Raw genomic sequence first — 26,064 nt, 5'->3', positions numbered from 1 at the left:
AGGTAGGAAGAGATAAGGAAACGGGGGAAATATCTCAGACATTCATTAGTGAGCATAGCTTTTTGAAATAAATCTATATTCAAGTCTGAATCCTTTGATGTCTTTCTCTGGTGTCTTTTCATATTTAAAAACCAAATTATAGCGTTTCTGCTTTCAACGGTTAATTTAGAAGTTGGTACAACTGTGATTAACTTCGGTGTTTGGTTTGACTGCAAAGTAAGATTTATTAGTGTGTGTGTGTGTGGATATAACCAAATGACTTCCAAATCAACTGCATGGTACAAATATTATACATTTCAGAACATTGTTATCGTGGAAAACACCCGATCTCAATGTCACCATGAACGTCTTTCCAGTAAGCGAAGGTAATCGAGGGACAAAGTGGCTGGCTTGCTCCCTTGTTTTCAACTTATCCGAGCATGTTTGAGGTAAATTAGGTAGTCGCAGTCAATGTAGCATGCAAACTACCTCGCAAAATCCTCCAGAAGCTTCGAACAGATTAAATAGATGAAATATTACCCCAGGACTTCATAATACTGTTAGCGGTGGCATAAGGAATCATTGTGAGATCTATATGATTGTCAGATGTAATCATATGTCGTATTAAGATTTCGCTTAAACCTGCATCGTGCATTCCACGCAGATTCGCTTTCCATGTTTCTCCCGAAATAATATAAATTATATACTCCAACATTTCTACTAGAACAGTACATTCGAATGTGATACATCTGCAGCAATAAATCCCTCATTACACCAATAGTAATACATTTCATAAACTATTATCTGAATATGAGTCTGTTATGATGTGATCCAACTCATATATAAGAAATATCACGTAACCGGAAAAAATGCTTATGTGTCAAAGAATGTACTGTAAACATTTTATGAGGCAAAAAAATTCCAGTGTATACTCGTTGCGTTATATAGCTAAGGGTTATTTCGTACATCAAATTTGTTTCACCTAACACCAGTTCAATGATCGTCAACATAATCGTAAATTTTACCGATGTTTCAAAAGCGTACTCATTTTACTATATCCACCAATATACATTGTATAACAGCGTCACTATAGATCCTGTAATCATCAATTTCTTATATAAATTACTATCTGTAACCAAGGGCAAATAATTTTTTATACCATTGCGGTTCTACCCGAATTAACAGTGAATAATTTATGAACATGATCAGCGATCAAGGTTCCTATGAAATACGGAGATTATATTAAACTTATTTTTGTGCCAGAGGAGGGGGGGTCGGAAATAATTTACTGGCTTCGTCATCTATTAAGCTTCTTCGTGATAATAAAAATAGATTAAAAGCGATGCTGGAATGATGTCCTTCTCAAAAGAAAAAAAGAGAAAACTGGCTTTGATCGCTTCTTTGCAAGGTTTTCGCATTTGCTTGATTAAACAACCTCATAAAAACATATCTACTCGATGCATTGAAAATCATAACGCCATCTCACTACAATATATCGATACTTTACTTCTCAGTGACGATATAATATTTTACTTATTTCATTTTCTAATAAGGTTTAAGTTTACATACCTTTCATTCCATTATAGATTTTACCAAGCCATGAACAAATATGATTGAACAAAATTTATGAAAACACTATAATTTCTATATATAAAAATCATTTAAAATCTATAATACCTCTAGACTAATTTCCCTTCTATATTTACTTAGTCAGGCGAGTACTTGTAACATACTCTGGATATAACATGCACGGCGGATGTAACACACACACGGGGGGGGGGGAGGTGGTAGCCCAGGTCGATAAGATACTCGCCTAAAGTACCAATGGATGTTTAGAGGTGTCGCGAGTTCGATACCTGGTTCGTCCTTGTCAGAAAACTGACACAGGGGTACAACAGAAACGGCGACATTACCGCAGAAAAAATTGCTACCGCAGGGAGTCCCCCATCGAGGGGTAGAGCACCAACCTCTCGATGAGTATAAAAACAAGCCTGCCGTTCAGAATCGGCAATAAATTGTAGGTCCCGGTCTAATCAGCCCTCGCGTGCAGAAAATGACCGTGATGCGACAAAAATGATCAGATGATGTAATCCTCGATTTTTGGACCATCCACTTCCATATATTTTTACCTCGGTTATCACATACCCCACTTAAAACATACACTGTGGATAGAACATACCACAAACACTTTTTTAGCCTGTAATATAATTCGTATATAACATATTGCAAACAAAAACCTGGAAAAATAAAGCCAAAAACTGACTTATTTGCGCAGCATGTATTATATGCAGGTCCCTATCTGGATGTTTTTTGTTCTTTTTTTCACAGAAAGCCGTAGGAATTTGTGTAAAAACAATAATTTCATTAACTGTAAATAATTACTTTAGCACCGTAATAGTTTACGTAGAAAAAGCACCATTTGTTTGTAACAAATATATGTATTCTAACATTAAAATTATGTATTATATTAAGAAAAATTGTGTCTTCCAATGCATTTTTGTAAAAACAGCACTGAATTTGCTTTTGAAATTATTGAATGTTTATTTTTCTGTTACTTTTGAATCACTTCCCAGAAAGCAGTGATAAACGATTGTTGTGATCGGTGAAAGTAAAAATCCGCACTGTTTTAAGAGCATGAAATCTCTACCTATTGAAAAACTCTGCAAAAGCATGTGGATTGGTGACAAGTAGAATTTATGAATATCGGGGTTTTTTTTTTAATTTATTGTATAAATGCTGACAATTTTGAAGGAAAATCATTAGCAAAAACTCAGATAATGTCAGTGAAATCAATCAAATTAAGAAAAAAAAATGTGTTCATTAATCTGTATAACCTTCAATATATTTTTCAAAATTCCTCAGAAGATAATCAACCAAAAACAATATTCATTCCATATTAAATTTAATTATATGCTGCACAAACTTATTTTGTTCACGACATTATCAATAATGCACTTTATGCATACATACAACAGCTATACATGCTAATTTCAGAACCTCGCTTATAACTTACACGTGGGATATAATATACACTTCTCGAATCACCTAGGGGGTGTGTTTTAACTGAAATCGACTGTACTTTCTGTTACACAACAAAGCATTGTTGCATAAGCAGTGGAAAAGGAACAAACGACTGTAATCCATTACATAGTGTACTTTTGTTTGTACATATTGTTTTTCAACCTTTATTATCTCACGGTGCACTTAGACCTACAGTTGAACTTTCCCAGCATACTTGAATAGAGATTTTTAGAGAAGTACAGGTATAATGATATAATTATTAAACAAGACAACAATTTATTGCTATTATAATAAAAATAAAATTAATATTCCTGAAACAAAACGTAATTATTAGTTATGAAATGACATTTGGACTTTGGAAGTCAATTTTTTTAAACAAATTTCATAGCACAGTGGTTGATGAACCCTGAATTAGGGAATAATACATAACAAAACTATAATTATGAAATTCATTGATATCAAGTATCATTTTAAGATTGAGATCATTAGACCAACGTTTCTCAACCTATGGTCGCGACGATGGCGTATGTGGTTCTCAGCAGACTTGGTAATTCGAAACAAACTGAATGAAAAATTATTCAATTGTTGTAATTGATATTACTAATATCCATATTGGTTCAAATAAAACTTGCACCTTCATACTTAGTTTCTCCCTACCTCATCAAGAAAAATGTGGGAAATTGTGATCCAAAATACCGAAATACGGGATATTACTGATTGTAGAAAAAAGATTAAGTAATGAGGGTAATTAATGACAAATTTACTAATTACTGAAAAAATGGGTGCAACGTGTGGAAATAAAGGGCTGCTAAAAGTTGCAGTGAACAAAAATGTATTTGATAAAAAATTTGTAAAAACTTTCACAAAAGCATAGATGGCCATATTTCATTGAGAAAGGTTATTGGGGGAACTGGGATTTTAAATACGGTAAAATACGGGTTGAAAAATAACATGAAAAATAGAAATAGAGAAAAAGTTTTTTTTTTCGTTTTATTTATGCGCATTTGTATTTTATGTTCTTATTTTTCAGGAAGCCGATATAGCCATAGCTCCATTAACTATAACGTCGGCAAGGGAGAGAGTCATAGATTTTACCAAGCCATTCATGTCGTTAGGCATAAGTATAATGATAAAGAAACCGATGAAGAAGAAGCCTGGCGTGTTCTCCTTTATGAACCCTTTATCCGAAGAGATATGGATGTGCATAATCTTTGCTTACGTAGGCGTGTCTGTGGTGCTATTTCTTGTAAGTCGCTTTTCCCCTCAGGAATGGAAATATGAAGCGAATTTCATGGGCTCCAGTGCCTCAAATGACTTTTCACTTTACAACAGCCTTTGGTTTTCCCTCGGCGCCTTCATGCAGCAAGGGTGTGACATATGTCCAAGGTAAATTTTATTTTTGTGTCTTCATGCAGGGATTTTTAAGAGACAAAGGGTCCCAAAGCAAAGGGTCCCAAGGTGACGTCTTCAAAAAATTATGAAGAAATTTAAGAACATTCATTTCACCCAGAAAAACAGAAAGCGAAAAAAAAAAATTAGTGGCGGAATGCAGTTATTAAAGCTGCAAAAAATTATTAAAAATGATAACAATCACTACTTATCGACACTCTTGCGCTTCTTGGGAACATCTAAGAAAAACTTCTTTTCACTTTCTTTTTCCTCCAGCTTCTCTGTTCTATAAAACTTGTTTTATTTCTCTTTTTATTCTCTTTTTGTTTATGCTATACTTGATCATGTGTTGTTTGAATGACGTCTTTGTAAACACTCTAGGGTTGCGATATTTTTCAATTCATTCTTGGCCTCTATTGGCGTTCAAAATATTAATACTTCCTTTTTTGTGTGTGAGTAACCTATAATGATTCCGGCGATTTTTATTTTGATTTTTGTGCATATATTTTAATGACTAGAATTAATGGTAACTTTTTCAAAGCTTTGTGAAGACGTCACCTTGGGACCCTTTCCTTGTAAATTGTTTTTATTACAACTCGATATTCGTTATTATGGGGAAAAGGCGGTTGCAGTATAAACGCCAATTTACCAATAAATATCCATATGGAAAAATACAAACAGTAGTAAATTTATTTTCCCTTTAAAATGTAATTCGCCACTATGACTTGAAATCTTGATTCTAACAACTTTCAATAACCCAAAAAATGAATAAATAACAGATAGTGTTCTTATTTTGCTACCAAAAGTTCGAAAGAATTAAGTATCTCTTAATTATCAGCCATGCGTGGTCATTATATAGATCAAGATTCTTAACCTATGGGTAGCAGGACCGGTTCTGGGCATTTCTCAAGTGTAAGCGAATGATATTTTCGTGATAAAAAACCATCCCACCCCTTCAGTTTGTGCCTTCTGCGACCACGTAGTTTGCAGGACCCATTACGACGGTACTGATTGGTTTTAAAAAGCATTGTAAACCAAAAGTTTGTTATTTAGAAAAAAATTAATAAACACATTTAAAAGTTCAAAGTATAGGCTATATATACACATGGGTCATGGTGTTGATCGTGTCGGTGATTTTGTGTAGCGGCTAAAGAAAGATTAAAAACCGTTGTTACAGAGTTTTGTGTGTAGTATATTATTCTTAACTCTGCAATCTGATATGAATGATATCCGTGATAATAATTTCGAAAATAATTTTTGAAATTCAAATAAACTTATGTTACAATTATTTGAACGACAAAAACTTATAAACATGTGTTGATAGCATTAAAGAGACTATAGAACAAAAAAAAAATTCAGGCCATGAAATGCACATATTTTTTCTTATTTTTGACTCCAAGGGTGGGGTTCTCTTTACATGAAAAAAGTGGAAATGATAATAGCAAAATATCGTGTCCAGAACGCCGAGCATACTCAGAGTATATAGTGATAATTTACGCTTTTTTCTGCAGTTTTAATGTGCTTCCGATTCTCCAGGGATACTGAAATCGGATATGGAATGTAAGCTTGGAATAAAATTCTACTGCAAATTAGATATCATTGGGACTCCACCCAAAAAACTGAAAATTAATGAAGCATAATTAGATTTTTACGCATGGAATTATTTCTCGCAATATGGCTCGTATCCTCGCAAAACCGTAAATGAAGGCAATAAACAGGAGTTTAGTTTTCGCCTACGTTACATGCTCTTAATATCTATTTAGAATTCCGAGGAGGAAATTATGATTTTTTTTTAATTTTCAGATACGAGATTAGTATTAATTGCACAAATCCTAAAAACTGCATTCTGGATACTTCCCGAATTTGTTTTTATGATCAATTTTATTAAAGATATCATTTTAATTAAATTTGGAGCATAACGCGTTGAAGGAGTAGCTAATGAAAAAAGTGAATTATAAAACGTTCTTGCGGGAAATATTATTTCGTCGCAGAGATCATGAACACTGTAGTTTAGAAAAACGTTTTTTCAACCATATTAAAATTAGAAAATATAGCAAAATGACATGCAAACATAAAACTGGTCAGCGTTGTTCGCCTGACAACCAGGATGATTTCACGCAAAATTTTTCTGTTACTATGTTTATAGCCAATATTTCGAATATAACATGCAGGCTTTTCATGAAAAGATTCTGAAAGTAATAAATATTATGTGTGTCATTCTAAAAGTAAAGTAAAATGCGAAAAAATATCAGCACAAAAAGAGCTGTGGTAATAACACCTCTAAGAAATAATAATTGGAAGAAATATAAAAATCATAAAAATATTATTTCTTTCTCAATAAAATACTGTATCATGAATAAGTAAAATTTGCTCATTTTGTCATTGTGCAAAAAGAAATTTACTCAGTAAAATTTAAAAGGAAACAACACAGCCTGTGGTGTGCGAAATAAAGTACAATAATAAGTACAAAATCTTCTGTAATAATTTTTCTTTGTCTATTTTCTGACGTTGAAATGTGATGCACAGGTTGTATTGTAATCATGCTGTCAAGTAAACGGTTTTTGTACTTATTTATTTTATTTTTTATTACTGATTGTACTTTATTTTGTGCATGACAGGCTGTGTTGTAATCCTGCTGTGTGATAGTAATTATCTACTTATTACTTGTTTTTTTGTCCCACTCGACGTCAAACCCTTCATAAGTATTTTTGTGATTTTCACCGACTAAATGTGGTTTACGATACCATGCCCTATGGCAATTTTTGTTCCTCTTGATGCGTAATACCACTCCTCTGAGTTTCTCGCCACTTTGAGGCAACACCCTGTATATGTACATAACGAGGATTGAATTACACTTCAGAATTTTGATTTTTTTTTTTCCAGTTACCTCTCGCTCTGTAGTGAAATATTTTCGTTACGAAATTCTCTTTTCTCATTACTTTGCCTTGTAAATTTTATTATCTCTATACCACATTTTTCACTCTGAAACTTTGTATTTCAATTAATTTACGTTGAACCTCATCGACAAAATTTCTGTCTCTGAACAGTTTCAATATTTTCGGACACTAATAATCTTGATACATAATTTTTAGAACTCAGGCTTACCCGATTACTTCGATCGATTTTCATAAATATTGACTTATGGAAATTTATGGGTAATTTTTCTAATATTTTAGGTCTATATCAGGCAGAATTGTAGGAAGTGTCTGGTGGTTTTTCACGCTCATTATCATCTCATCGTATACCGCCAATTTAGCTGCCTTTTTGACCGTTGAGAGGATGGTGACGCCAATCAACTCCGCAGATGACCTCTCTAAACAAACCGAAGTCGAATACGGGACTCTGATGTATTCCTCAACACAGGAGTTCTTTCGGGTATGGTCAATATTTATTTTTGCAACGTTACGTAAGTGATTATGAAGATATCTAAATCAGAAAATGATACATTCCGAAATTATAAGAAACTTTCGGAATTTCTGCGCACACATATTTTGAATCTGTTTCTGCTTGCAGTATTCATGCTTTATATATGAATAATTTTGACCAAAACCTTCCCCGACAACCATTTCGATTGAATTCAGGATGAAAAATTTATTCCGGACGAGTTTTATCATTTTATTTCAATAGTGACGGTAAGAAATAAGGTGGATATTTGTAAATTTCTTTTTTTCAGATTTTTATTCGTTTAGTTCTTTTCTGGCCCTGCGCGGTGGTCGAAAGGTCATAGTGATGGACTCGCATCGCAACGGCCTGGATTCAAACCCCACCGACGTGACAGTAATGGTCGTCTGAAGTTGGTTTTTTGTGGGTTCCCAACTTTGAGACGCGAATGCGAGCCGATTTTCCCGTTAAGAATCACGCCACTCGTAGCAGGCCAATAATGGTACAAATACAGTGGAACCTCGCTGCAACGATACTCGATGTGACTATAAATCCCTCGACAACGGTATTTTTTTCATATTTTGTTTGAAATTGCGTATAGGCTAATGTTAAACACTCGATACAACGATATCCTTTACTACGATAAATCCTTCTATAACGATATTTTTTGATTAGATTTTGAGTGTTACAAAAATATATTTTTGTGTTTCGCTCAAAATAACTTTTAATATATTTTGAAATTTCTCGCCACTTTTTGTTCTTCCGAGGGTCTCTGATAATATCGATATTTTGCACTATGTACCCTTTAATAGTATTAATGAAGTTTCCGTGAACTACTTTCTCTATAGTATACAAAAATGTTGTTCGGGAAACCACTTCATCCAGTGAAATAATCAACTGAACTCTACTCATTAGCTAATCAATTACAATGTTTTGCTGTGAATATATACTCGTAAATGCATTTTATGGTGGCACTAGCAGCGCAAATTCAGAAGAGATGTCAATGACAACATAAATATGGCGGCACCTGCTGATAATGCAACCTGCTACCTTTCGATGTAACGATAACTTCTCTACAACGATATGTTTCTTGGTCTGTCTGCAGAGTATCGTTATATCGATGTTTCTCTGTATTCAATCATTACATTTCACTCACTTCACTTCTGAAATATAGATGGCAGCAATGAAAAATCTGACAACACTATACTGAGTGATTCAGAAAACATCGCCAAACTGAAAAAGCAATTCACAGGCAGACGATAACAATGCAAAAACACATAGGATCATAATTGCGCAAACACCTATCGGAGCCGCTACGGGGAGTTGTTTCGTTACACACCTTTAAAGCAATCCCGACTTCAGCAAACATGAAATTGCAATTCTGGCAACATAAATACGTTAGGGGCCACACATACTCAGAACACACATTCCGACATGTACCGATTAGAATTAGAAGAAAATTCCGATTACAATTATTTAGGAATTTCGCAGAGGAATGTGTACGAGGTGCATGTACGGTTAAGTAGTAGTAGTAGTAAGCATGCAGTCCATCATGCGGAATTTCTGACGAATCTGTACATTCCGGAATGTGTGTTCTGAGTGAATGTTTGGCTCCTAACGTACTCATGTTTTCAGAATTGCGACTTCATGCTTGCTGAGTTCGGTATTGCTTTAAAAGTGTGTGAAGTAACAACTCCTTGCAGCGGTTCCGGGTGACGTTTGCGTATCTATGTTCCTATGCCATTTTGGATTGTTATTGTATGCCTGAATTGCCCTTTCAGTTTGGCGATGTTTTTCTGAATCACCCTGTATAAGTAAATTGCCCATGGCGATAAACCACGGTGGTCTGTTTGTAAGAAAACAAAAGTTATTTTCTGGTTCAGTCTGATGAAGATTGAATCAATTAAAAGAAGACATGATTTACGGAAATTATCCGGAAATAATAACGATCTCCCCACCCCTCTCTCCGATATTGACCCCCATGAACGATTTCTTAGAACAAAGAATTTCGGTAATAGAAATTCCGAGAAAATATCTTGCTTAACTTGTTACATCTAGACATTACGAGAATAGGCCTTACTGAAGGGATATAGCAATTTAATATGCAAGGATGAACACGTGTATCATGGTGAGATTCCTGAAAGCCGCTCAAGCAGCAGACCAGCCTATACATGTGGTAACAATATCGTAATTACACTGGTCGCAATCGCAAATTACTTGCCGGAAATTTGAATATTCTCGCGAATAGAATGATTTAAATCTCAATAGGGATTACGTCTCACAGATATCAAAATAATAAGCGATCAGAGACATGTGTTTCCTATTTATTTCGATTCGAATAAAACTTAGAAATACATTCACATTTATATACAGTATTTGTTTTCTTTTAAGAAAATATAAAATGAAATAAATGAAAATATAATATGAAATGTATATATACGATATTTATATAAAATATTAATCTTATACTCTGGCCAACTTGATTTGAATAAAAGATTTGATCAGAATATTCAATGCGATATATCGTATTTGCTGGCATGTAAGACCTAAACTGCTCAAAAGAATTAGAGGAAATGTAGTTTTTATTTACCCCTGTTATCAGCCGGCAAGCCACCAAACTCGAGGGACATCAGAATTTTGAATGTTGGTGCCTGGTATGTTCCCAGCATGCCGAGAAAAGTGAGGTTTAATAAGGAGCACAATATGCATTCATCCAATTCAATGGATTTTTATAATGCAGATATTTAGATATTAGATTTTCCAGAATCTGTGATTTCCCGTATTTATCGGCACGCTGGTCTTCCCTCAATGTTTCCCGGCATGCCAGCTAATGCGAGGGAATACGATAATTGTGATTTTTAAACATTTTAATTGATAAAATGTTCGCAAAGTATATTTTTAGGCATTCTGAAAGAATTGTTCCACAATAGTTAACTAATTTTTTTAAATTTAAAAAAACTGCGTATCGCCTAATTGTTTTGAGCAGTGTATACAGCACTTTTAAAGAAATATCTATAATAATCCATAAATTTATAACCATAAATTCCACATAATTTTTTAAGAACGATTTTCATAACACGTCTTAAATATCGGCAAATAGAATAATTATCAACGTTGCTATTGAGACTTTGTTTTTCACTATAACTATAAAGTCGACTCAACTTATTAGAATCATAGATAAAGTTATCATTCGGGTATTGTTATCATTTTTCGAAAGAACAGAACGGACCAATATCATAACATGGAAAAAATTCGTTTGTAGTTTATCTGGACATCGGATAATGCTATCAAATTTTTTTCAGTCGATTTTTTTTTCCGCGCATTTTGAAAAGCTAAGGTTTAACAAAACTTGTTTTTTCTCCTGTGAGTTATCGTTATTAGGCTGTAAGACTATGTGGGAGGCTAGAAGGTGTTCTCTCTTGCCTTGTTGACAAACGTTTCCGTACTTAATGTCGTAATCAGTCCGTAGTAATCCATATACATGTGGGGCTGCTTTTACAATGACCTACCTATAGTGAAGGCAAATGTGTGACAAAAGAAGCGTTTTCCTCATTTTGATCATTTTTTTGTCGCACCGCGGTCATTTTCTGCACACGAGGGCTAATTAGACCGGGACCTACAATTTATTGCCGATTCCGAACGGCAGGCTTCTTTTTATACTCGTCGAGGGGTTGGTACGCTAACCCCTCGATGGGGGACTCCCTGCGGTAGCAATGTTTTCTGCGGTCATGTCGCTGTTTCGGTTGTACCCCTATGTCAGGAAAGTTTTCTGACAAGGACGAACCGGGTATCGAACTCGCGACACCTCTGCATATCCTTTGGTACTTTAAGCGAGTATCTTATCGACCTGGGCTACCGCGCCCCGAAGCGTTTTCCTTCAGTTCTTGACCAGTTTCTTTCAGTCGGTAGGATTCAAATTTCTTTTCCCGAGTGACTTTTCAAGATATCATAAAAAACTTAATGCATGACATCAGACAATTCCATTCTAATGCCTAACAATGGATGAAAAAAGAGAAATGGAGGATTTCAACTTTAATAATTTAGCTTTTAGATTTTAGCTTGTTTTATAAAGAAAAAAATTATTCCCCTTTTATAGAATTTAAAAAAAAATGAAAACTAAAAAATGATTGAACTATTTGCAACCAACTATGTATGAAAGAACAGAGTTGTCACGTTTTGAAAAATTTTCCCATTTCACCAAACGGGATGTATAATCACCCTACTTGCTTACGGGATTTTTTTGGTCCTGATGTGATCACAATAAGCGTAAGCGGCGTAGACTGTATTTATGAAAACTAAGAAATAACGTCATTGTACACGGTAAGTGTGATTATCTAAGTTGAATGAAAATTTTATAAATTTTTACGTAGTAATAAGGTTATTTGCTGTGAAAACACAGAAAAATTGATAGTCTGTTTTCTCAAATCCTAGAGAAGAAAATTGAAACAAAATAAAACTATATGCACCCAATCTCAGCTTCATACAGAATTATTAATAATTCATAGTTTGTTCTACATCATGATCAAATAAGAGAGATGGTGCTATGGTCTCATGTGTGTTACACTAAACTCGTGTCTCGATTTTACCTAGTCGATCCATCTTCAAGAACTCCGTTTGCAATTTCGAGTACCTCACTGAAGTGTATTCATTCGATGGCACCTAAGATGAATTGTGTAGGTCGACGTCTTTCACTTAGAAAAAAAATATAAAACATTGTTTTTTTCTACGCTTATGAATGATTTAAGGAATAATGGCACTGTCACATAAGAGCTTGAAGGCGAAGATATATAGTGTTTTCTTCCGGGATGCAAGAAATATTGAAACTTCAAAGAGAATATTTTCTAGTTAAGCAGCCGCAATGCGGTCTTTCTTCAGAAATGGAAAAAAAAGTACTGTATTTTTTTGTCAGTTTTCAACTGGGCAATGCAGTCCGATCACCACATCAGAACATATGATTGAATCTAAAAACGTATAAAACCATAAAATTCTAAGAACTGGTAATATTTTCAATGGCAAAGAAAATTATGTGAAATTATTGATCGAAAACAAACGTAATAGGGGTGTAGAAACAAAACTTTTATACGAAGGTTTTATGCGAAGATATATTTTGGAAAGAGAGAAAATTCAACTACCCCTACGGGAAATCAAACCCACGTCCTTTCACTTTCCGGGTGAACGCACTAGACCACTAGACTACAGAGGCACCGAATCTCGCTATCTTTCCTTACAAGCTCACAACTGCTGACGCTGCCACCAGATGGCGACTTATACAATATATCTTCGCAACAGCCAGTTGTTAAAACCTTCGTATGGTAGCGGAGAGTGACGTCATCCTTGTATAAAACTTTTATAACCGTCAAATGGCGTGACTTGACTTCAGGTTTTGGACATATTTTGTATTATCTCCCATTCACCCTTAAGAATTTGAATTTTTCACTAAAAGTTACACCACTAGAAAGAAGTTTTTCTCTAAGTTTTTATGAAAGGAAAATTGTTTATAGAAACTTATTATAATGGAGAAAATAGAATACAAAGCCGTACCCCCAAGTCACCCCGTCAGGTTGGGTGACTTGGGAACACTATTATAATATGTTGATGTTTCTCCAATCGAAGCGTATGTTTCCATTTCACCCACTGAAAATAATTCGGGACAAATAAAAAAAAACCACAAATACATAAATTTAGTTTTCATTACAAATATTTAGATAATACTGGAATAATACTGGATAATACTGGAAATTATTCTCTTATGTCTACAATTTAAATCTGCCTAGTCAGATATGCCTATTTTTCTTCTTTGGATTATCATGGATTTATCTTGCTCAATACAGAGAGAGTTAGATGAACACCAAATCTCATCCTTCAGCTCTGACTTCCAATATTTACTCTTTTTCTCCCTCATACTTCCTACTTACATGATATTCATTATCAAAAAAATTTCAGTAATCTAACCTGGGTGTATTTCCTTCCCTCACACACACACAAACACACACATATTTGACTGAAATAAAATTCCCAATTCTGATGTCGGGTCTGAATTGACTTTCATCAAACTGTTCTGTAGTAGGAGTTATGTTTATATTTCATCTCTTGTGATGCAGGAGCTTCGATTTCAGAATGTTGTAGTATGAAAAGGTTGTTCTCACTTTTCTGTATCTTATGCGGTATATTTATTTATGTTTGTGTGTTTCTCTACTATGATTAGTACTACTGGTTGGAGACTCCTCGGGGTTGAGACTATAAAGATTTTCCACGGTTATTCCTTTTCCTGGGGAAACTAATATAAAATACTGCCCCATGTCTACTCACGATTCTTAAATATTTCACTAATCATGCAACCATTAATTAAAAAAATGATTTAATTAGATAATTTTTCGTCCACGATCGAAAAAATAACTATACTTACCAAAGCAAACTCCTAACACTGTAACATGTAACCACTAAGCTCTGGAAACAAAGTTTTTCAATGGTTTCATGGAATCTTAAAACACAGGTAATAATAAAAAAAACAAGGAGGAAAATAAAACGGGATAATTATGAAAGATTTGGGCACTATTTTGAATCATGGAGGCTCACTCTCGCGACTAGCCTGGAATCACCTCTCTATTTTATTCACTTTCATTCACAGTGGCTATGGCGTCATCTAAAATTGAAAACTAGATCATGTACCCAAGTCATCCCACTAGTCACCACGTCACCTCATTTGACGGTATAGCAACTTTATTGTTGACCAAGTGAATTATGACTTTGAAATTATATGTATCAGTTACTTATTTCACTATAAATTATCGATTCCACGATATAATAAAGGCAAGATTGATTATTTTTAACTTATTCATTTATTATAGCTTTCTATGGTCAGATTTGTATGTTTTCAATTAAAACGAGCGAGGAAACGTGACGTTTCTGTCGGTGTTGATGATCATCATTCTCTGCACGACAAGTTATTTGTAGCCCCACTCAGCGTAATCATAATCTAGTGTTAAACACTGGATGGCGGTGAAAATCCATGCAACCAATATTTAATTAACGCAAATGCAGTGTTCACGCGGGAGTAAGATCTTCCATTCATCAACTGCTACCACATTCAACGTCCGTCTGTTGCGTGACGGAAGCAGAATCAAACATAAGTGACATCAGTTATATGTTACAGAATCGAGATCGCTGTGGATTTGGAAACAGTGCAGACGGTTTAAATTGACCTGAGGAATGCTCGGGAAATATCGAGAGATCGCGATTTGGAAACTTGCGAATCTTCAAAGCCTTAATTACCTAAAACGTATATATTGCGGTAGACGAAGTTTACTAGAAATACATTTTCGGTTGAATATACACATTCATATATATATCCCAGTATATTCATGTTAATAAAGTGTTTCATTGATTGGTTTAATGACTTTAAAATGGCTAATGAGAAGAGGTAACTGCCGTCGATATAAGGACATCCACTTTATTTCCGGGATTCATAATTTAAAACTCTAGTCTCTTAGAAAGATAATTTTTAGAGAACTGAAAAAAAATAATAACTGCAATATATTTTTTATAATGAATTTATTGAAACATGAGTCGGAATTTTCTGTTATTCAAAAAAAAGGATCTTATAAACAAATAATTGAATCAGTAACTTTTCCTGAGACTAGCGAAGAAAGACAACGCATTAGGGGAGGCAAATAATAAGTATAAAAACACAGAAATATCTTTCGGCACTCAATTGGTGCCGTTTTCGAAGAGGAAAAAAAAGTTCTGTGCCAAACGAAAAACGTGGTTGGAATGCATGAGTGTGTGCAGAGTCAGAAATGTTTGCTTCAGTACAGTATTAATTCTCATCTTTGATGTCTGAGTTGTTGATATCTATTGTTAGTGACGATTAACTTTGCTCCAATCGAATAATTAGCTAATGTATTGACAAAATATCGAATATAATCGAACAGCATATCTACACACACATTCATCTGAATCCATTTTCAATTCTAACAGTCACTTTTGCAAAAATTAATAAAACTATCACGTAAATACTGTCCACGCCACTTAATGTGATTATATCGGGACTCGGGGTTTCTGATAACGATAACCAAATGATAATTATATCCAAAACATCCCGTTCGCAAGTTCAGTGACCGTACATCCCGTTTGGTTGGGTGGTGCGTATGGTAAATGAGTATTGGTAAAACGGGACAACTTTTTCTCTTTCCCACATAATTGGTTGCAAAATGTGTTTCAATCAGTCCATTTTCCTTTTATTCTATTCTACAACAGCACCTCTTTTTCCCCCTTTAAGCCAGTGATTCTCAAAGTGTCCGTTGCGGTTCCTAGGGGTGACGCGGTGAGCTGGGGAAATTGATTTGTCTATTTTGCCTATTTATGCTTTGAAGTAGTTCTTTGTATTTAAAAATATCTACCAAATTCTTCTGGGGAGCTGCAGATGAACCACGAATTGGGTAAGGGATCCTCGGGTGACCAAATTTGGAGAGCCACTGCTTTAAGCTAAAATCCTGCACTTTTTTTATTCAGTCGTTGTTCAGCATTAGAATGCAGTCTAATGTAGATCACAAATTACGATATTTTTTTTCGATGTACACAATAAGTTTCATAGATACTTTGAGAAAGTCTATCTGGAATAGAAATTTAAGTCTGATCTTCTGAAAGAAACTTATCAAGAACTGAAGAAAAGTGCTTTGTCATACATTTGTCATCGCTATGTATGTACATACGACATTATGTACGGAAATGTAACACAGCGTTCCGGGGTATGTTTAACAACGAGGGAGTAGGGATAGAACACCTTCTAGCCTCCTACACAGTATTGCAACCTGACAACGGTAACTTACAGAAAAAAAAAATTAAGTTTGGCTGAAAACCTTAGCTTCAGAATGCGCAAAAAATCCTTTCAACAGAAAACGAATGATAACATTATCCGAATTGCCGATAACTATAAACGAATTTTCCCCATGTTATGATATTGGTTTTGCTTCATTCATTGCAAAAGTGATAGCATTATCCGAGATTCTAATAAGTGGCGTTAACTGCGGTAAAATAAATGTGAAACGAAAAGCGAAATTATGCGCGAATGATAGCAATGAATTTCTAAACGCTCGCTACTAGGAATATTTGAAGGTCAGAAAAAGCCCCGCGGCTGGCTTTCTATTTCTCCAAATGTCTCGACGTTTGTTTCGAAACACCCGAACGAGAAGAAAGTTCCAAGTTTACTTTAGAAGAAACATTAAACCAATCAAAGAATTGTTATCGGTTTCAATTCCGCTAATTCACTTTCGATATTATGCTGCTATTAGAGTTCATAGCGATGCATCGCGGAATTCTTGACGGCGCGTTCATACATTAGAATGCAGGGGGGGGGGGGAAAGAAGAACCTACTCAGAATCTTTCTCCAGGTTTTCGTTACTTCTGATTCGCTTGCTAGATATTCGAAAGGTCGAGAAAGGGAGGAGTTTAGGGATTTACGACATTAAGACGTTCGATGCTTACTTCGAGCAGCGAGAAATCTTTACCAGAAGACGAGGAAAGGCCGGAAACAAAAGCGTTCAATGACCTTCGGCGTACATATCGACCAATTTCTTGGCTTGCATCCAACGGTAGCTTATGCTTTCTGTATTCTCAGAAGCACAAACACAAATACTAAATATATAGTACATTCGGGTGATATGGAATACCACTTTTATTTTTTTTTTTTTATATATTACAGTAAAGCTCGAAAATCCGAGTCTCGAAACTTCGATGTTATGGATAATCCGAAGTGCTGAAATTTTCTAAAATAACTCTCCCTTTCGGTTTTTCGCCAAGAGATCTCTCTCGTACTTTCATTTTTTTTTTTTTTTTATTCTTCGCGCGAATGTGAATAATTTCAGTTTTAAAGGGTCTTGATCCTTCAGCTGGGATGGACCTTGATGTGTGTGTGTGTGTGTGTGTGGCAGAATTTTTCACAGTACCCTGTACAGTAAATTTATAATATAAAAAAATAATAATAACATTGAAATCGGGTCCCAGGAACATGAAGCACTTTTAGCCTCCTTTATAATGAGACCATTGGTCTTGGCATCCCAATGAATAAATAACCTGAGCATTTGAATTACGTAAGAGTAGGTACTAATGCATAGGTATAAGCCCCACCCGAAAATTCGATGTTATGAATTTAGGAAGTCTTAGTTTTTTTTTTTTTTCGGATAATCCGAGGGAACCTCGGTCCTGTTCACCTCGGAGTATCGAGACAAGTGTATTCTAATTTGAAACATGGTAGAAAAACCTGATATCTTTATTTTTTATTAAATTTCATTTCTTGTTTTTTGCACTGACGAGTGTATCGTATTCAAAAATAAATGTTATAAATAAGAAAAAAGATATTTAAAAAACCATTTTCGTGCTGTTAATATGAGGGGGATCAAAATGAGAAGAAAACTAATTCGAACTGATCAAAAACAAGATTTCATGAATCTATGACAATGAGAAATGAAAATTTCACCGTTTGTTGTTGTAGTTGATGATGCGGTGATGTCATAGTCTATTTACAAGAGTTGCAAATGCAATCCTCCTATTTTGCCCCGAAAAGGTCAAGGTGGGCTCATAGAGAAAAGGACACACATTATTTCTAAACCTTTCCTCTTCTATCTTAATAAACTTCCCATCTTGAAGAGATATACTATCCCAACTCAAATAATACGTATAGTATTCCACAAGTCGCATAAAGAGAGACTTGTTTTCTTGGATATGTTTACATTAGAATAACGCAGGTGTCGGGGGATATGATCGAAGTGTTCAAGTTTTTCAACGGGATGGATAGGATTGACCATGAATTATTTTATACACCATCAATCAACTGCTTCGACAAGGGAACAGTAGTATTGTTTAGTAAGGGCAATTTCCAAATTGTGGTGTCGCGTGGAATTTTCTCTAAAGGATCGTTAATAAATATGGAATAGCTTACCCCCGGGGATCGTGAATTCTAACACAATTGACACGTTTAAAAAGAAGTGCAATAAACATAATGGAATAAATCGAAAAGCTATCCATAATTAGATAATACAACCATAATCTTTCTTTTGTGGGCAGTGTATTATATATTTAATTATTAGTATTTTCTCGTGATCTATATGCTCTTATTTTGGGTTACTATAGTTTAGTTATATTTGACATCCATAATTTTTTATGGAAATCTTTTTTCACCCACCTCGTTGGGCAATGCCTGTTGTGGCTTTTGTGTTTGTATTTGTATATTACCCGACCCACCATCTGCGAAAAAATGGCGTCCCATCTGACCGGAGAGAATAGCTAGTAAAAATTATGAATATCCAATACAACGCAACACTTGTGATGTACATTGTGCTCGATTTTAAATTAGTGGGCACATTTCCAATATTTAATAAGTACTTTTGAAAACTTTTCTGATTAAATTTATTTAAGTGGCAAAACGCAATTATTCTCCTATAGCAGCCTTGATGCTCTTGACAACCAATCGACCCTGACTCACTCTATAGCATTATGGGGCATTTTGAAGATATTTATCACTGTTTCAAAAATAGACCATACATGGAGGCAGAGAAAATCTGGTACTATATATCTCTTCTACGAAGGTTTTAACAACTGGCTGTTGCGAAGATATATTTTGGAAAGAGAGAAAACTCAGCGGCCCCTACGGGGAATCGGACCCACGTCCTTTCACTTACCTGGTGAACGCCCTAGACCGCTAGACTACAGAGGCACGGAATCTCTCAATCTTTCCTTGGAGCTCGTGTACACTGAAAGGGACCGTACATGGACGGCCGGACCAGACTCAGGCCAAGCTCACAACTGCTGACGCTGCCACCAGATGGCGACTTATACAAGGATGACGTCACTCTCCGCTACCATATGAAGGTTTTAACAACTGGCCGTCCATGTACGGTCCCTTTCAGTGTACACGAGCTCCAAGGAAAGATTGAGCGATTCCGTGTCTCTGTAGTCTAGTGGTCTAGGGCGTTCACCCGGGAAGTGAAAGGACGTAGGTTCGATTCCCCGCAGGGGCCGCTGAATTTTCTCTCTTTCCAAAATATATCTTCGCAACAGCCAGTTGTTAAAACCTTCGTATGGTAGCGGGGAGTGACGTCATCCTTGTATGTCTCTTTTATACTCATTGCCATAAAAAAGGGTTCACGAAACAAAATAGAACTGTACACTGTTTAATTTATATCCTGACGGTACTTTAAAGTGCCAGGCTAGATAATTTGTTTTGAACTACCTAATTTTTTCAAAAACACTGGTCCTTCAACAGCCAAACATCAGCGAGCAACGATATTTTTTCATCTTCTAGATAATCCGGGAAAATACTTTTGTATTTTTGTTTGCATATGCCTAATACGAACGTTTCGAAAATTTGAGAAATACAGAAAATCATTGGAAATTAAAATCCGTGAAGAGATTGGAATGACTAAATTTCAAATATTAACCAAGAAAATTCAATTTTAAATTGATTTCCCTAGATCTCTGTCTAGAGTCAAACATGGTGCTGACACGTGTAATTGGTTCTCTGAAATTTACAGAATTTTCGATGAATAAGGATTTGGAGTTTTGAAACGAGTTTAGGATGGATCTATGTGAAATAAAACATTAACGTATCTCACTTGCGCATACAGAAAATTTTTAATCCTCAAGAATTCTCAATTGGATTTGTTGAAAGTGCACTATTCGGTGAACGTTCTTTTCTATAGATAAATTAAAATACAGTAATTGGAAGGAATGCCACACTTTCAGTGAACTCTCTGATAATAACTAAAATTGATCGGGAACGCTGCATTGGTGATACTTTTACTGATTAAATTATAAACGGGAGGGAATCCTTAGTGGAATGTGAACACTGCAAAGAATTTCTGTAATATCCCTGGTATATAGAAGGTAGGAGAGGTATTCCCTCTCCCCCTCTAATAATATCATAGACACCGTATTGGAAATAAAAGTAAAATAGGAAACCAAAACGTTCGTTAACCCATGCTTTATCAGAAGCCCCATATAACATAAAATAGAATTTATAAATTTGTAATGAATGAGACAGCGCTTTTTGCAGAACAAAATCACAATAATTTTTAGTCTATGACGCTATAAACGAAGGTTTCGACACCTGACTGATGCGAAGATAAATCCAGGAAAGAAAATTCAACTGGCTTTGCGGGGAATCGAACCCACGTCCTCTCACTTCCCGGATGAGTGCACTACAGTACAAAGCGAACGAATCCTCTTTCCTTAGAAGTCTAGTGCGGTCATCCGGAAATTGAGAAGATATTATAGTTCGATTCTCCGCAATGCCAGTTGAATTTTCTTTCCTTGATTTATCAAGGCCAACTCTTGATACCTTCGTAGTAATAGCGGATAGTGACATCACTTTTGGATATGACGCTATATGCCTATTATTTCCTTTTTTTACATCATTAAAGGACATTTTGGAAGCTGTATTTGAACTGTAAAAAATATATGCATATTTCGATGTAATGAATTTTGGAATTACTGTGAACAAAATTAGTAGTCTTCGTAACTCAAATTATTTATAACTTAAGAAATCATTCTTTTGTTGTCCAATTTATGGATAATACATAAAATAATTTCTATATGCGATTGTTGCCAGACATCTATTTTTTCTGTATGAATTAAAATTTGTGAATTCGGTCGATCATTCAAGGATTTCATACTTTCTTTTGTTTCTGTAATAGCGTCGAAAGCAAACCATTTATTTAACTTTTAATTAGGATTATTACTTCACGCGTTTCCGTCAAGCATTAACGTTAAAGTCTTTATCATTTTCTCATGAAATGCGTTTTAAATCGCTGGAGATTTGTTGTAGCACTGTATTTCTCGAAGATGCCCTGCTCTAATTTAATTTTTGTTAGCTTCTCCTGTTTCTGCAGAGGCGTTATTTCGAAATATTGGAATGATGGAGTTGAATAGTGCTACTGAACGCTGTTGAATAGTGCTCTCAATGTTATTATTGATTTTTGCAAAGCCGTCAATAGTGACGTCGAACTGATTACACGGTTCTATTGCGAATTTTGGATCTCCCCTATGATTTCTCCATATTGGCCTTCCAATCCAGGTGTCTTGGAAATAATTTACAATATCATGTAAATCTTCAGTGCCTCTGCAGTACTCCTATATCTAATAAATCTTTTCCAACTTCTCAACTACGTCTCTGTCTGGTACGAATGCTAATGCAGCTAATTTTCTAATATTAAATGCAAAATCACTGTCTGTCGAATATTTAACTTGCAATCCACTTGTCTGTACTCGACGCCATAAGCACTGTGAAAAATGGAACTATTTGTTTGCATTGTGGAAACGCTTGCTTCATAGCCAACAGGGACGCACGTTCTTATTTTATAAATTATGTTATTAATCATATTATTCTCTTCATTTATGTCTTTATTTATTTAATTTTTTGAATAACTGGACATGTGATAGCACTGATTTGTCTGCGCTGAATCGTCGGAGCTGAATTGACGTAGATTCCTTTTCTCGCTATTATTTTGTAAGCAATATTTGTCATTATTGCGGACGATTAGAAACCTTTTTTGAGGGAATTGGAGATGTCCCGGATATATAATCTCATTTTTCTGGATCACATATATGATTATTCTAATCATTATAAAATAACTTCTTGATTGCATCTGGTTACATTCTTCGTCAGAAAATATCTTGAAAACGTCAACTTCGGCTATAACGACAAAACTTGCAAAATCTCCGATGTCGTTACAACCCAATTTGACTGCATTTACAATCCGTCTCAAAAGTTTAGACATTATGAATTTCTAACTGCGCCTTAGATAACGTCTTAAAATTTGATTTCATTTTTTTGCTTATTATTAGAATCCAAAAACCTAATTTAAACTTCGGTCATTTTCGAGGAAGATAAGTAGTTTAGAAAAACTTCCGATTATACGAAAATTTTGAATATTACGTCTACAGAAGTATCAGAGACGTGATGGTAAAGAAGTGAAAAACTATCAGATTGGTTTTCATCAAAAAAAAAAATTCCCGAAGTCGTCGCATATTTTGTACGATGAAATCGTTCGAGTACTTGATTTGAAAGCAAAAAGAAAGGCTGTAAAAGACAGTGCTATTGCTTTGAGGTCATGAGCTCTGACATGTATTGACCCAACGTGTGTGTCCCAAAAGTCAAAACCTGGTTGTGGTAGGCAACGCAGTACAAATTTACACGAAACCAAAACCGTTGGAAGATTTCCTTCAAAGCAAAAAAAAGGATCTTGCATGAAATTATTAAAGCTCCTGGAGTGAAAGTCTCAACAGATACAGTTCATAGACAGATATCGGAGAAGTTCGTATTTTCTTTATAAAACACTGGCTAGGAAATCGCCGGTCACAAGGAAGCACCAAAGAGAGGTGAAGAAGACAGACTGAAATGGGCACAAAATCATATGGAGACAAAAATAGCTTGGTATATTTAGTGGTGCAAAAAAATGAAACTCACATGTTCCAGACGGATGTTTTCAGCAGACTTAAGGCGGAGCTTCGATAACGGTATGGGTAAGATTTGCTTCTGATGATCAGGCTTCCTTAATTAACTTTTGAAATTGGTTGTTAAAACTCTGATGCTTAAAGGAGATCCTCGAGAACAATTTGCTACTGATTGGAGAAGATTTAGGAGGACCAAACTTGACATTTCAACATTGTAACGTGTCTATTCAAAGATCTGCTGCCACGAAAAATCTGTTCAATCGCGAAAATGTATTGGTTTTAGACTGGACATTGATGAGTCCTGTCTTGAATCCTATTAGAAGCATATGGGTCATACTTACGATAAATGTGTTTGCAAATGAAATACAGTATTTTTGACTGTTGTTGACTTGAAGAGCTATATCGAGGAAGCATGGTACAGTTTTGATGTTGAAACCCTACAGAACTTAATTGAATTCATGGAAGATAGTGTGTTTGAGGTTGTTTGAAAAAATAAAGTCTATTAACTATTAAACGCCTGTAATTTTTGTAAATCTGAATTTTCTCTAAACTTTAGAAATAGCCATTTTTTATTTTTATTTTTGATACTATAAATATTCTATAAAGGTTCTTTCGTAATTTTTTTTCTATAAGTGTACAAATGCTTCAGGTATTATCCATGAAAAGCTCCTAATTTTTTACTCGCCGTATATTTTTCTTGTTATTTTAAGAAAAATGCATTATCTAAACTTTTGAGACTGGCTCTATTGTCGATCGCGATGCTGTTTGTATGTTATTTCTTACAATATTTTATGAACTGTTACACATGGAATGAGCTTTCATCTTTGGAGTTCAGTCTTGAATTGCATGCCCTATGAAATATCTGACTTTGATTGTTTGTTATATATTTTTAATCAATATTACTAATTGTAGAGATCAAAGATCACTGTGTATGCAAGAATGTGGGAATTCATGAACTCCAGGAAGCACGTGTTCGTTTCATCTTATGAAGAAGGAATACGCAGAGTCCGGGAGTCCAAAGGGAAATATGCTTTCCTTATAGAGTCCACAAAAAACGACTATATCAACGAGAGGCAGCCCTGCGATACCATGAAGGTCGGAAGGAACCTTGATGCCAAAGGCTATGGTGTAGCCACGCCTTTAGGATCGAACATAAGGTACAATTCTGCACAAATATATAGGACCACCAAGTATTGTCCATATGTTGTAGGTTAAAATTATAGACTTTTCTTGCATTTATAGAAAAAACTCGCTGTTTGCGTTTAGCCATGCAAATTGATTTGTTTTGGTCTAGGTGTTATTACTACCACTGAGTTGTTGAGGTTTTAGACTTGGTTTCTTTTGATACGTTTTAGGATAAAAAATAGACTCATGATCAAAAGTTAAACAATAAGGTAATAATTCTCCATCATAATAACGGTATGGTGATCTAGACAAAAACTACTGGCGCTCGTATTGACCTTCATGTCTTTACTAGAAATTCAGAGATGGTAGTGCACTATTCACGAGGACATCCTCGCACCATATCTTCACAACATTTCTTTCTGTCACGGGACATGATGCCATGTTTATGGACAATAATGCAACAGCTAACACAGTTTGTTGTCGAGTATTTACTTTAAGTCTAAAACGCTGACTCGTATGGAATAGCCACCCACTTCTTTCGACTTGAATCCTACAGAGAATATTTTAGACGTCAATGGAAACAAATTAAACTGCTCTCATGACCCTTCCCGAAGCCTCGGTAGGCTGTGAACAAATCCTTCGCTTAAATGGACCAGGATACCGCAAAACGCCATTGGTAAATTTCATTATTGTTGTGGATCGACGTTGTCGAGCCTGTGTATCCAATATAGGTGGCCATATTCCATATTGGCCGACCTTCTCTATTGAACTTTCGTGGCTCAATATATGATTGTTCTTTTCCACGCCTGTTATTCGATATAGGGTTTTCTACTTTCTTTGTAATTTCACCAGAAAGTGTTCTTTGATTCACCCAATGACCTGTGTAAACTCCAGAAAAAAGAATAAAAACATTTTCTTTTATAAGCATTTTAAATTCTGTTGATTTGAGCATTAGTGCATATGTTACTGCCAAAGCCCAAAGTACGGCCAATTCGGGAAGTGACTGGCCACTTTGTGAATCGATCGAGAGTTTTGGTCGTGACATTTTTAGAAATCATTCGGGCTTTGGTCAGCAAATTTACGAAGTGACTGGATATCCCTGGCCAAAGCGCGATGTGCTGATGTAAGATGGTTCCGTAGGCACCAAATCCATTTTTCATCACCAACGTGTGATACAGGGTAACAATTAGTAGCTATATTGGATGACCACCATCTGACAAAAGAAAAAAGAGAGAAACTTGAAACTATTAAAACAATAATATAGATATATAGTTTTTCTGTCAAACTTTGAAACAAATGATTACCGCATCGTCACTGCGGTTTAATGTGTTGCCTTAGCTAACGCAGACCTAATTATTACTCAGATAAAATCAAATTCTTCCACTAATTCTTATCTTAAAGAAAACAAAAATAGCCACACACATGACCACAGACTTCTGAAATATTCTTCCCTCCAATTTCCGTGAATTTCGAATTCAATTTCTTTGGCGTGTTCGTAAACCAAGACTAGATGGTGAACTGAATTGTTCGTAAACGTAGCCTTTCCTAAACCGAGGGTTGACTGTATATTATCATTAGTGGTGTTGGTTTAGTGCTGTGTCAATATATAAGTTCGATGTTAGTTTTGAAAACAAAAATTTCATTTATTATAGCACTAATCAGGGACGTCTTAAGAGCATCATAGCCATAAATACTCCTGCGCCCCCACCTTAATATTTCTGT

General features: G+C 35.2%; 1 protein-coding gene across 2 annotated transcripts in view; it reads left to right on the top strand.

The window, feature by feature from the left end:
- LOC149085230 (glutamate receptor 1-like) overlaps positions 1 to 26,064 on the top strand; it is a 171,676-nt gene that overhangs the window by 136,866 nt on the left and 8,746 nt on the right. For both annotated transcript variants that reach the window (XM_089233110.1, XM_089233111.1), the window contains exons 10-12: positions 4,031 to 4,386; positions 7,566 to 7,764; positions 24,130 to 24,374. In XM_089233110.1, the coding sequence (XP_089089236.1) occupies positions 4,031 to 4,386; positions 7,566 to 7,764; positions 24,130 to 24,374 (800 nt within the window). The remainder of the gene's footprint in view (positions 1 to 4,030; positions 4,387 to 7,565; positions 7,765 to 24,129; positions 24,375 to 26,064) is intronic.

The sequence above is a fragment of the Pholcus phalangioides genome, unplaced genomic scaffold, assembly GCF_987345545.1.
Source record: "Pholcus phalangioides strain wild (caught in Gottingen) unplaced genomic scaffold, Ppha-v1.0 ptg000007l_1, whole genome shotgun sequence".
Classification (NCBI taxonomy): domain Eukaryota; kingdom Metazoa; phylum Arthropoda; class Arachnida; order Araneae; family Pholcidae; genus Pholcus; species Pholcus phalangioides.
The sequence above is the reverse complement of the archived record's forward strand: the minus strand, read 5'-3'. Positions and strand labels throughout refer to the sequence as shown.